This window comes from Salarias fasciatus, chromosome 9 (assembly GCF_902148845.1).
Source record: "Salarias fasciatus chromosome 9, fSalaFa1.1, whole genome shotgun sequence".
NCBI lineage: Eukaryota > Metazoa > Chordata > Actinopteri > Blenniiformes > Blenniidae > Salarias > Salarias fasciatus.
Genome location: NC_043753.1, coordinates 4997851 through 5011895, shown reverse-complemented (window position 1 = coordinate 5011895; position 14045 = coordinate 4997851). Strand labels below are relative to the sequence as shown.

Sequence of the window (14045 nt, the reverse complement as noted above, 5' to 3'; positions counted from 1 at the left end):
CTGAAACTATCAAACGAAAGAGTAAACTCTCTTCTTTAGTAATCATCAGGGCCACACGGTGGTGCAGTGGTTAGCGCTCGTGCCTCACAGCAAGACGGTCCTGGGTTCAAATACTGGCCGGGACTCAGGCCTTTCTTTGTGGCGTTTGCATGTTCTCCCTGTGTGTGCGTGGGTTCTCTCCACGTACTCCGGCTTTCTCCCACGGTCCAAAAACATGCATGTCAGGTTGATTGGTCACCCTAAATTGCCCCTCGGTGTGAGTGAATGGTTGTCTGTTTCTATATGTCAGACCTGTCCAGGGTCTACCCTGCCTTCGCTCACAGCACTTGGGATTGGCTCCAGCCACCCGCAACCCCGAAAGGGAGGAGCGGTAGATAATGAATGAATAGTAATCATCAGTACAACATCGGGTGGTTTCACCAAAAACATGTCTCTCTGAGCAAAAAATGGAGAAAACAAGTTTTTCTGAAAAACACATTTGATATTATATCATATGATATCATATAAAAAAAATATTTATTTTTTGATCTCGGGACGCTTCAATCATCTAAACAGTAGTTTCCTTCTGTAAAACAAGGAAAAACCACAGAAAAGGAATTTGACAGCAAAATAATCATTTATTCACATGACTGTCAGAACTTTTCACAGTTTAGCATTTATGTGTTGGGTTTTACATTTGGTTATTAGTATTACGAAAAGTATGGATTACCACAGGTAGTTAATTGCTTTTATTAAATTAATTTGAGAAAATTCATATTTAATGGTTAATAATTTCTGTGTGTATGTGTGTGTGCGCAGACCCACAGCAGAGTCTTCAGGATCCAGCAGGTTGTCTCTGAAGAGTGACTGGTCCAAAGGTGATCCACCAGACTTCAGTGTTGAACCTGGACCTTCAGACACAAAGTAAGAAACTCTTTGTTTCCTGTTGTTTCCTCCAAACCAGAGTGAGAGATGTTTTGCTGACGTTCAGATTCAGTTCTTTATTCTGAATCAGTGTGAGAGTTGAAGCTGGATCTTTGTGTCTCTGCTGTGTGTTGCGTTGCTCAGAATATCATCATTTCTGGACTGGAAAAATGATGAGGAGGCATTCATCTGATGTTAGCAGTCAGAGTTAGCAGCGAGCATGATGGGAAGTGTTCAGCAGTGAGTTTCCTGACGTTTCTGCTGCTGCTGGGTTGAGATTCACTCTGGAGCAGATTGAAAATGTAACCTTGATTTAAAGCGATACTTCAACATTTTGGCAAATTGACCCATTTAGCGCAATTCCTTAGTCATCTCGAACAGCATACTTATATTTTTTGTGAGGACGAGCTGTTGTTTATTCAGAGGTGAGTCGGGGAAGGTTTTTGGGACGGACACAATGGAAGTGAACGGTATTTTTGTTCCCCCTCGTCAAACTCATCAAATACACAATATAACAACTCCAAAACACTTTGGTGGACACGTTATAATCCGCACATTCACTACACTCTGGAACACCAACAAATACCGTATTGGCCCGAATATAAGACGAGGTTTTTTTCCAGAAATTGCATCCTCAAAAGTGGGGTCGTGTTATATTCGCGGACTTACGGTAGATGGTCAATACGTATCCGCGCCGCTAGATGGAGCCAAAGTATCACTGACCAGAGAGCGAGTGGAGCGATGAAATGAGATCAGATGATCTAATGAAAAATGGCGGATCATCTGGGACAAAGGGGCTCGAACGCTGGACAACTGAGCAAACAACAGAGGAGAAGTTATGATACCAACTTTAAACTGATGGTGATCAACGCAGCAGAGTCATCAAACTACTGCCAAGCCGCCAGGAGATCTGGTGGAGCAGAGCCTCGTTCTTATTGGAGAGCAGAGAAAAAACGCCTCCAGAATGCAACACGATGAGAAAAGCTTTCCGTGGTCCTGAGAGAGACGCTTCAGAGAGACTGATAGAAGGGTGAGTGAAGACGTCTCTGGAAAACGGAAAGACAGAATGTCCACCACCAGAGCCTGATTCAGCTGAAGGCACTGGAAAGTTATTTACATCGTTTATGAAGTTTTGACCCTTTGAGGTTCTTATTTGTTGGTTATTGTTTCTTATTTTGAGAAAGAGAATATATTTTTTATTCAATACTGTAGTAATATTTTTTCATTTTATATCTCATGAAATGTTATCTCAGTTGTGAATTTTTGAGTAGATAATAATTGTATAATAAAAAAGTTGTTTTATGAGTGACCTTATTGTCGTCAGCATTTTTTTTTTCACACAAAATGATCTTTGAAAAATAGGGGTCGTGTTATAATCGGGCCAATACGGTAATATTGTAGCGTTACGACACTGAAGCAAATACTGGGAACTTCTTTTTCTTTTGAAATTACTATGCCCAGACGCCACATTTAGTAAGTAGTTCTGTCTTAGCAATCTTCGCAAAAACAACTCAGTCTGGTAATTTTGCATTATTTCACAGCGTAGTGAATGTGCGCATTATAAAGTGTCCACCAAAGTGTTTTGGGGTTGTTGGATTGTGTATTTGATGAGTTTGAGGAGGGGGAGCAAAATACCATCCACTTCCATTGTGTCCGTCCCGAAAACTTTCCCCGACTCACCTCTGAATAAACAACAGCTCGCCCTCACAAAAAAGTAAGTATGCTGTTCGAAATGACGAAGAAATTGCACTAAATGGGCCAATTTGCCAAAATGTTGAAGTATTGCATTAAAGTTTTCACCTGCTGTGTGCAAATGTTTCTGCATGTTGGTCGTATTTCCTCCATTTGATGAAATATACACCCTGCAAGTGTTGTTTTAATCCATTCTCGTGAAATTGATTGATTGAAAAACTTTATTTGTCTTCCAGAGGCAATTTATTTGGCAAGAGCAGCACATTTGGCAGCCTGAATTTTTGTCGGGTCTCTGAGGAGTTTTACATTTGGTTATTAGTATTAAATTACTGAAAGTGTAGATTACTGCAGGTAGTTAATTACTTTTAGAGATTTTCTTAATTTGTTAATTTCAGTAAAATGTTATTTAATGGTTAATAATTAGTGTTTGTTTGTTTTTTTGTTTGTTTGTTTGTTTACAGGAGCAGATACACAGCAGAGTCTTCAGGATCCAGCAGGTTGTCTCTGAAGAGTGACTGGTCCAAAGGTGATCCACCAGACTTCAGTGTTGAACCTGGACCTTCAGACACAAAGTAAGAAACTCTTTGTTTCCTGTTGTTTCCTCCAAACCAGAGTGAGAGATGTTTTGCTGACGTTCAGTTTCAGTTCTTTATTCTGAATCAGTGTGAGAGTTGAAGCTGGATCTTTGTGTCTCTGCTGTGTGTTGCGTTGCTCAGAGTATCATCATTTCTAGACTGGAAAAATGATGAGGAGGCATTCATCTGATGTTAGCAGTCAGAGTTCGCAGCGAGCATGATGGGAAGTGTTCAGCAGTGAGTTTCCTGACGTTTCTGCTGCTGCTGGGTTGAGATTCACTCTGGAGCAGATTGAAAATGTAACATTGATTTAAAGCGATACTTCAACATTTTGGCAAATTGACCCATTTAGCGCAATTCCTTAGTCATCTCGAACAGCATACTTACATTTTTTGTGAGGACGAGCTGTTGTTTATTCAGAGGTGAGTCGGGGAAGGTTTTTGGGACGGACACAATGGAAGTGAACGGTATTTTTGTTCCCCCTCGTCAAACTCATCAAATACACAATATAACAACTCCAAAACACTTTGGTGGACACGTTATAATCCGCACATTCACTACACTCTGGAACACCAACAAATACCGTATTGGCCCGAATATAAGACGAGGTTTTTTTCCAGAAATTGCATCCTCAAAAGTGGGGTCGTGTTATATTCGCGGACTTACGGTAGATGGTCAATACGTATCCGCGCCGCTAGATGGAGCCAAAGTATCACTGACCAGAGAGCGAGTGGAGCGATGAAATGAGATCAGATGATCTAATGAAAAATGGCGGATCATCTGGGACAAAGGGGCTCGAACGCTGGACAACTGAGCAAACAACAGAGGAGAAGTTATGATACCAACTTTAAACTGATGGTGATCAACGCAGCAGAGTCATCAAACTACTGCCAAGCCGCCAGGAGATCTGGTGGAGCAGAGCCTCGTTCTTATTGGAGAGCAGAGAAAAAACGCCTCCAGAATGCAACACGATGAGAAAAGCTTTCCGTGGTCCTGAGAGAGACGCTTCAGAGAGACTGATAGAAGGGTGAGTGAAGACGTCTCTGGAAAACGGAAAGACAGAATGTCCACCACCAGAGCCTGATTCAGCTGAAGGCACTGGAAAGTTATTTACATCGTTTATGAAGTTTTGACCCTTTGAGGTTCTTATTTGTTGGTTATTGTTTCTTATTTTGAGAAAGAGAATATATTTTTTATTCAATACTGTAGTAATATTTTTTCATTTTATATCTCATGAAATGTTATCTCAGTTGTGAATTTTTGAGTAGATAATAATTGTATAATAAAAAAGTTGTTTTATGAGTGACCTTATTGTCGTCAGCATTTTTTTTTTCACACAAAATGATCTTTGAAAAATAGGGGTCGTGTTATAATCGGGCCAATACGGTAATATTGTAGCGTTACGACACTGAAGCAAATACTGGGAACTTCTTTTTCTTTTGAAATTACTATGCCCAGACGCCACATTTAGTAAGTAGTTCTGTCTTAGCAATCTTCGCAAAAACAACTCAGTCTGGTAATTTTGCATTATTTCACAGCGTAGTGAATGTGCGCATTATAAAGTGTCCACCAAAGTGTTTTGGGGTTGTTGGATTGTGTATTTGATGAGTTTGAGGAGGGGGAGCAAAATATCATCCACTTCCATTGTGTCCGTCCCGAAAACTTTCCCCGACTCACCTCTGAATAAACAACAGCTCGCCCTCACAAAAAAGTAAGTATGCTGTTCGAAATGACGAAGAAATTGCACTAAATGGGCCAATTTGCCAAAATGTTGAAGTATTGCATTAAAGTTTTCACCTGCTGTGTGCAAATGTTTCTGCATGTTGGTCGTATTTCCTCCATTTGATGAAATATACACCCTGCAAGTGTTGTTTTAATCCATTCTCGTGAAATTGATTGATTGAAAAACTTTATTTGTCTTCCAGAGGCAATTTATTTGGCAAGAGCAGCACATTTGGCAGCCTGAATTTTTGTCGGGTCTCTGAGGAGTTTTACATTTGGTTATTAGTATTAAATTACTGAAAGTGTAGATTACTGCAGGTAGTTAATTACTTTTAGAGATTTTCTTAATTTGTTAATTTCAGTAAAATGTTATTTAATGGTTAATAATTAGTGTTTGTTTGTTTTTTTGTTTGTTTGTTTGTTTACAGGAGCAGATACACAGCAGAGTCTTCAGGATCCAGCAGGTTGTCTCTGAAGAGTGACTGGTCCAAAGGTGATCCACCAGACTTCAGTGTTGAACCTGGACCTTCAGACACAAAGTAAGAAACTCTTTGTTTCCTGTTGTTTCCTCCAAACCAGAGTGAGAGATGTTTTGCTGACGTTCAGTTTCAGTTCTTTATTCTGAATCAGTGTGAGAGTTGAAGCTGGATCTTTGTGTCTCTGCTGTGTGTTGCGTTGCTCAGAGTATCATCATTTCTAGACTGGAAAAATGATGAGGAGGCATTCATCTGATGTTAGCAGTCAGAGTTAGCAGCGAGCATGATGGGAAGTGTTCAGCAGTGAGTTTCCTGACGTTTCTGCTGCTGCTGGGTTGAGATTCACTCTGGAGCAGATTGAAAATGTAACATTGATTTAAAGCGATACTTCAACATTTTGGCAAATTGACCCATTTAGCGCAATTCCTTAGTCATCTCGAACAGCATACTTACATTTTTTGTGAGGACGAGCTGTTGTTTATTCAGAGGTGAGTCGGGGAAGGTTTTTGGGACGGACACAATGGAAGTGAACGGTATTTTTGTTCCCCCTCGTCAAACTCATCAAATACACAATATAACAACTCCAAAACACTTTGGTGGACACGTTATAATCCGCACATTCACTACACTCTGGAACACCAACAAATACCGTATTGGCCCGAATATAAGACGAGGTTTTTTTCCAGAAATTGCATCCTCAAAAGTGGGGTCGTGTTATATTCGCGGACTTACGGTAGATGGTCAATACGCATCCGCGCCGCTAGATGGAGCCAAAGTATCACTGACCAGAGAGCGAGTGGAGTGATGAAATGAGATCAAATGATCTAATGAAAAATGGCGGATCATCTGGAACAAAGAGGCTCGAACGCTGGACAACGGAGCAAACAACAGAGGCGAAGTTATGATACCAACTTTAAACTGATGGTGATCAACGCAGCAGAGTCATCAAACTACTGCCAAGCTGCCAGGAGATCTGGTGGAGCAGAGCCTCGTTCTTATTGGAGAGCGCAGAAAAAACGCCTCCAGAATGCAACACGATGAGAAAAGCTTTCCGTGGTCCCAAGAGCGACGCTTCAGAGAGACTGATAGAAGGGTGAGTGAAGACGTCTCTGGAAAACGGAAAGACGGAATGTCCACCACCAGAGCCTGATTCAGCTGAAGGACCTGGAAAGTTATTTACATCGTTTATGAAGTTTTGACCCTTTGAGGCTTCTTATTTGTTGGTTATTGTGTGAATGCTGAAGGCATTCACACGATTAAATTCCTCCTCTGACTTCTTCCGCCGTTTTTTGGCACGCTTCTCCTCCTACAAATTTTGTCCGATTTGAACCGTTCAAATATAATTTTGTGCAGCTTTTTAAGGACATGGGTGCTATGTTCTAGCTTTTTAATATCTCTTCAACTTTTTGAAATATTTCAACTTTTGTGCAACTTTTTGCCCCATGTTAACGGATGGAGATTTTTTCAAACTTTGGAACCTTATAACTTCTTCAAATCTTAACCGATTTTAACCATTCAACTTTTAAAATATTCAACTTTTTAAACCCTTTCTTCAAACTTTTTAAACTTTTTAAACTTTGTTCAACTTTTTGAAATATTTCAACTTTTTAAAATTATTTTTAACATTGAAGTGGATGGGAAAACCCTGCAACTGACCTTTCAACTCCTTCAACTTTGAACCATTATAACTTTGTCATGCTTTCACATAGACAAGTCATTTAACTTTTAAAATGTAGGCATTTTTGTCCTCTATTCAGGTATGTAACATCATTTCAAGATCTTTTACCAAATTTAAACTGTGAGCCTTTAAGTATGGAGAGAATTTCAGCCGTTTTTGAAGTTTATAATGGGTGTGTATTGGAAAAGCTAGAGTGGGAGAATCAAATTTAGAGTGTGGGAGGCTCTGAATTTTAACCAAAAAAAAAATTATTTTCTCGTCCCCCCGGCCACATTTCTGGCTCAATCTGCACAATAACCCCTCAAAACGTAGGAATTTTTCTTGTGACCCGTAAAATTGAGTCACTTTGTCTCAATCTCAAACGGTTCTCTCTCCAGAGGCATTTGTTTGAGGAGAGTGCAGAATTTTCTCCCATCCGCTCCAATGCATTTTCGAGATGCCTGAATCCAAAACTTCACTCGTGTTCGCACAATTGCCGTGGCTGAATGGATGATCCTACAGACATGATTCCTGCACCATTACATTCATGAAAGGCTTCTGAATCTGACTGTGTGAAAATCTTTTTCAATTTCACCTCTGGGTACTCGAGACATGATATTTTCTCAACCATGCGCACTCCATTGAAAAGTGCTGATTCACTGTCATGGCTGCTGTGCAGCTGGTCTCCATAGCAACAGACACACCTGTTGTGCTGACTGCTGCTTGATTAGTCTGGATTTTTCCATTAAGACTGGAGCTCTATTGATCCTCTGTTACTCTGACACTGACTCTACTGCTCCTTCTACCTTTTTCAACCTTTTTCAACATTTTTCAACTTTTTGTAGTGTTTTCAAACTTTTTCAAACTTTTTCAACTTTTGGCAGTATTTTTAACCTTTTTCAAACTTTTTCAACCTTTTTCAACCGTTGTCATGTTTTTGCAGCATTTTTCAAACTTTTTCAACATTTTTCAACTTTTTGCAGTCTTTTCAAACTTTTTCAACTTTTTGTACTGTTTTCAACATTTTGCAGTCTTTTCTAACGTTTTCAGCCTTTTTCAACTTTTTTCAGCTTTTTGAAGTCTTTTCAAACTTTTTCAACGTTTTTGAACTTTTTGCAGTGTTTTCAACCTTTATCAACTTTTTGCGGTATTTTCAAACTTTTTCAACGTTTTTAAACTTTTTGCAGTTTTTTCAACCTTTATCAACCTTTTTCAACATTTTTCAACTTTTTGCAGTCTTTTCAAACTTTTTCAACATTTTTAACTTTCTGCAGTGTTTTTAAACTTTTTCAACCTTTTTCAACTTTTTTCAGCGTTTTCAAACTTTTTCAAATTTTTTTCAACCTTTTGCAGTGTTTAACACTGTTCAAGTTTTTGCAGTCTTTTCTAACTTTTTCAACCATTTTCAACTGTTTTCAACTTTTTGCAGTCTTTTCAAACTTTTTAAACTTTTTTAAACTTCTTGCAGTCTTTTCAAACTTTTTCAACCCTTTTCAACCTTTTTCAACTTTTTGCAGTGTTTTCAACCTTTTTCAACTTTTGCAGCGTCTTCAAACGTCAACCTTTTCAACCCTTTTCAACTTCTTGCAGTGTTTTCAAACTTTTTCAACATTTTTCAACTTTTTGCAGCGTTTTCAAACTTTTGCAACCATTTTCAACTTTATTTCAGGGTTTTTCAACTTTTTTTATTGAGCTTTTTCTGCATTACAGTTTAGCATTTTCAGCTCGGCATTCACACTTGCAGTTTCTTCAGGAACTGCAAATTCTTCTAGTTGTTTCTTATTTTGAGAAAGAGAATATATTTTTTATTCAATACTGTAGTCATATTTTTTCATTTTATATCTCATGAAATGTTATCTCAGTTGTGAGTTTTTGAGTAGATAATAATTGTATAATAAAAAAGTTGTTTTATGAGTGACCTTATTGTCGTCAGCATTTTTTTTTTCACACAAAATGATCTTTGAAAAATAGGGGTCGTGTTATAATCGGAGTCGTGTTATATTCGGGCCAATACGGTAATATTGTAGCGTTACGACACTGAAGCAAATACTGGGAACTTCTTTTTCTTTTGAAATCACTACGCCCAGACGCCACATTTAGTAAGTAGTTCCGTCTTAGCAATCTTCGCAAAAACAACTCAGTCTGGTAATTTTGCATTATTTCACAGCGTAGTGAATGTGCGCATTATAAAGTGTCCACCAAAGTGTTTTGGGGTTGTTGGATTGTGTATTTGATGAGTTTGAAGAGGGGGAACAAAATACCATCCACTTCCATTGTGTCCGTCCCGAAAACTTTCCCCGACCCACCTCTGAATAAACAACAGCTCGCCCTCACAAAAAAGTAAGTATGCTGTTCGAAATGACTAAGAAATTGCACTAAATGGGCCAATTTGCCAAAATGTTGAAGTATTGCTTTAAAGTTTTCACCTGCTGTGTGCAAATGTTTCTGCATGTTGGTCGTATTTCCTCCATTTGATGAAATATACACTCTGCAAGTGTTGTTTTAATCCATTCTCGTGAAATTGATTGATTGAAAAACTTTATTTGTCTTCCAGAGGCAATTTATTTGGCAAGAGCAGCACATTTGGCAGCCTCAGAAATGCAGGGAACAGAATTTTTGTCGTGTCTCTGAGGAGTTTTACATTTGGTTATTAGTATTAAATTACTGAAAGTGTAGATTACTGCAGGTAGTTAATTACTTTTAGAGATTTTCTTAATTTGTTAATTTCAGTAAAATGTTATTTAATGGTTAATAATTAGTGTTTGTTTGTTTGTTTTTTTGTTTGTTTGTTTGTTTGTTTACAGGAGCAGATACACAGCAGAGTCTTCAGGATCCAGCAGGTTGTCTCTGAAGAGTGACTGGTCCAAAGGTGATCCACCAGACTTCAGTGTTGAACCTGGACCTTCAGACACAAAGTAAGAAACTCTTTGTTTCCTGTTGTTTCCTCCAAACCAGAGTGAGAGATGTTTTGCTGACGTTCAGATTCAGTTCTTTATTCTGAATCAGTGAGAGAGCTGAAGCTGGATCTTTGTGTCTCTGCTGTGTGTCGTGTTGCTCAGAGTAAATGTTTCTTGGTGTCCACAGAGAGAAGAAGAGCAGTGATGTCTGTGAGGAGCAGCAGGACCAGGGTTCTTCATCAGGACTGCAGCAGCTTCTAGAAGAACATAAGAAGAGTCTGAGGAGGAGATGTGAACGTGTGACTGAAGGAAGTGATGAAGCAGGAGGAGGAAGCCTCCTCAACAGGATCTACACTGAGCTCCACATCACAGAGGGACTCAGTGAGGAGCTTCAGAGGGAACCTGAGCTGAAGCAGCTGGAGACAGCTTCCAGGAAGGAGAGCCTCCATCACACTGCCATCAGGGTTCAGGACATCTTCAAAGCCTCGGCCCAGCAGCTCAGACGCATTCGAGTGGTTGTGACCAGCGGCGTGGCCGGCAGCGGAAAAACCTTTTCGGTGCACAAGTTCACTCTGGACTGGGCTGAGGGCCTGGAGAACCAGGATGTCAGTGTGCTGGTTGTTCTCTCCTTCAGGGAGCTGAACCTGATCAGAGAGCGGCCGTACAGTCTTCTCACGCTGCTCCATGTTTTCCATCCGGCGCTCCAGAAGCTGACGGCAGAGGAGCTGGCTGTCTGCAAGCTGCTGTTCATCTGTGACGGTCTGGATGAAAGCAGACTTTCTCTGGACTTCAGCAGCAAACGGCGGCTGGTTGACGTCTCCCAGCAGTCTTCAGTCAGCCTGCTGCTCACTAACCTCATCCGGGGGGATCTGCTGCCCTCGGCTCGGGTCTGGATCACTTCCAGACCTGCAGCGGCCAATCAGATCCCTCCATCATGTGTGGACAGACTGACAGAAGTGCGAGGCTTCACTGATGCCCAGAAGGAGGAGTACTTCAGGAGGAGGCTGAGTGATGAGGAGCTGAGCAGCAGAATCATCTCCCACATCCAGACCTCCAGGAGCCTCCACATCATGTGTGGAATCCCAGTCTTCTGCTGGATCACTGCTACAGTTCTGGAGCACATGTTGAGTAGCGAGCAGAGAGGAGAGCTGCCCCAGACCCTGACTGACATGTACTCCCACTTTGTGCTGGTTCAGACACACAGGAAGAAGCTCAAGTACCATGAAGGACCTGAGACGGGTCCACAGGAGCTGACGAAGGCTGACAGGAAGCTTCTTCTGAAGCTGGGCAGGATGGCCTTTGAACATCTGGAGAAAGGAAACATCCTGTTCTACCAAGAAGACCTGGAGCAGTGTGGTCTGGATGTGACTGAGGCCTCGCTGTTCTCTGGAGTTTGTTCTCAGATCTTCAAAAGAGAGTCTGTGATCTTCCAGAAAGCCGTCTACAGCTTCGTCCATCTGAGTGTTCAGGAGTTTCTGGCTGCAGTCTTCATGTTCCACTGTTTCACCAACAGGAAGACAAACAAACTGAAGACCTTCTTGAGACAGAAAAAGACTTTTCATGATAAAGTTTTGAAGTTGTTCAGAAAGGATGATGTTGATGATGCTCTCTCATCTCTGGACAAGGTCCTGAAGAAAGTCCTGCAGAAATCCCTCAGAAGTCAGAACGGCCACCTGGACCTGTTTGTCCGCTTCCTTCATGGCCTCTCTCTGAAATCCAACCAGAGACTCTTAGAAGGTCTCCTGGGTCAGACAGAGATCAGTCCAGAAACCATCCAGAGAGTCATCCAGAACCTGAAGGAGATCAACAGTGATGAAATGTCTCCTGACAGAAGCATCAACATCTTCCACTGTCTGATGGAGATGAAGGACCTCTCAGTCCATCAGGACATCCAGAAGTTCCTGAAGTCAGAGAACAGATCAGAGAAACTCTCTGAGATCCACTGCTCAGCTCTGGCCTACATGCTGCAGATGTCAGACCAGGTCCTGGAGGAGCTGAACCTGAAGAAGTTCAACACATCAGAGGAGGGACGACGGAGACTGATCCCAGCTGTGAGGAACTGCAGGAAGGCTGAGTGAGTCCACATGTCCTCATGATCAATGTCTCAGTGATGTTTGTAGAAAGTAGTTCCTGTAGTTCCTCTGTGGAGATGTTCCTCAATCAGGGCTCCATATTCAGGCCTGTCTGATCGTCCTGGAGAACAAAATATATCAATATCAATTTGTGCGATCTGCGATCAGACAAGCTGAACATGCTGCCATGTCCTATTAGTGTATTTCTGTGGTAGAGTTACAGCGCCACCTAAAGTCCTGGTGTATGTACTGCATTGTTTTTAGTTTTCACGTTGTCCTGTGGATGAAGATACATGTAACCCCAACATTGTTCATACTGCAGGCTAATTTGGGCTGAAAGTTACTTTTATTCAACCAGCAAGTGTCTTTTTCTCCTGACTAGAAATGACTCAGGCTTCTTCCAGAAGTTAATAAGATGATGTACAAGATGCTCTGTTGTGGAAAAAATATTTCTCTGCTTTTACTTGGATTTGAACAAAAAGTGGCATGTCCAAAATTATCCATCCCCTTCTCAATAATCAATATAAAAACCTTTCTGAGCTATTACAGCAATCAAACTCTTCCTGGAATTGCTGAGCAGCTTGTTGCATGTCTCCACTGGGTTTTTTCCTCCATTCATTTTCAGCAGTGAGCTCCAACTCTTTCTGTTTGGAGGGTCTTTCCATCACTCTGATCTTTAGCTTCTTCACAGAATCTCAGTTAGATTCCAGTCAGGACTCTGGTGGGCCGCTGCAAAACCTTCATGTTTTGGTCCTCTCACCATTTATTCACCACTTTTTACTGAGATTTTTGGGTTGTTTTTGTGTTGAAATGTCCACTGGAGCCCATGGCCAGGTTCCTCTGCAGACTGTCTGATGTTGTTGTTCAGAATCTTGATGTGTTGCTCTTTTTTCATGGAGCAGTTCACTGTGATCAGGTTCCCTGGTCCACTGGCTGAACCCCCCAGAGCATTCAGTTCCCTCCACCATGTTTATCAGTGAGGAAGGTGTTCTTTGGGTTGAGAGTTTCTCCTTTTTTCCACCAAATGAAAGATAACTCTTTGTGGAAAAACGATCCAGTTTTTCTTTCATCTGACCATAAAACAGAAGAGCAGCAGTCTTCTTTGTCCGGAGGAGCATTTCCAAAGGCCAAGCAGGCTTTTGTGTGTCTTCTGGTTCATTCATAATCCACGTGAAGCCGAGCAGAGTTCAGCAGCTCGGGGTGTCCTCGAACAAAATGACATTATTTTGTTCACACAGGAGCTTCTGGCCGAAGAAAGTTTGTGACCCCAGCACCCTTGTCGGGCGCTAACTTTCTTGGGCTGTGTGGCCTGCAAAGTCTTCTGTGATTGGTCAGATTTCCCTGGTTTACCTCGGCATTCCCCATTACTGAACAACTACTTGAACAGAGAGTGGAAACCTGGTGGAGGAGAAGCCATTTATGTGAACACAAAACTAAAACTAATACATAAAGTGGTGCGAAAAATGACAACAGCAAGGAAGTGTGTGAATGCATAACAGTTGAAATCTACATGGAAAAGAAAATAATGTGACAGTGAGCTGCATTTATGGATCACCAGGTTCTAATATATATAAATGACATCTTCAAGATCTCCACAACACTTCATTTTGATTTATTTGCTGATGATACAAATATATTTTGAACAGGGGAGAACCTGGAACAACTCACAAAGGAAATGTCAGAATTATATCAGTTGGAAAAATGGCTTGATACAAATAAACTGTCATTAAATTTGGATCAAACACATTTCATTTTGTTTGGTTCCTGTAAAGGGAACAAGGACATTCGAGTTATAATAGAGGCTGTAAAAGTGGAGAGGGTGAAGGAAATTAACTTTTTCGGGGTGATAATCGACCAAAGCATTGGCTCTAAACCTCACCTCTGCCAAGTTCAAGTCAGCAAGGAGCTGAAAATGTTCCTGTCAAGTCCTGTCAATGATCTGTCCTGAAGAAACGTGGCTCAGCACTGTGTGTCAGGCTCTGGATGCACTGATCATACTTGATGAAGATCAGAGCTCAGTGACGGTTTATATCTCTTCATGAGGTCTGATT

The 14045-nt window shown here is 41.0% G+C and overlaps 1 protein-coding gene across 1 annotated transcript; it reads left to right on the top strand.

The window, feature by feature from the left end:
• Positions 1-10665: 10665 nt before the first annotated feature.
• LOC115393960 (NLR family CARD domain-containing protein 3-like) lies at positions 10666-12094 on the top strand (the record flags this gene model as incomplete). The annotated part of the gene is made up of 1 exon (XM_030099078.1): positions 10666-12094. A coding segment is annotated over one exon (1335 nt), but the record flags the coding sequence as incomplete, so codon positions are not given.
• Between the last annotated feature and the right edge of the window lie 1951 nt (positions 12095-14045).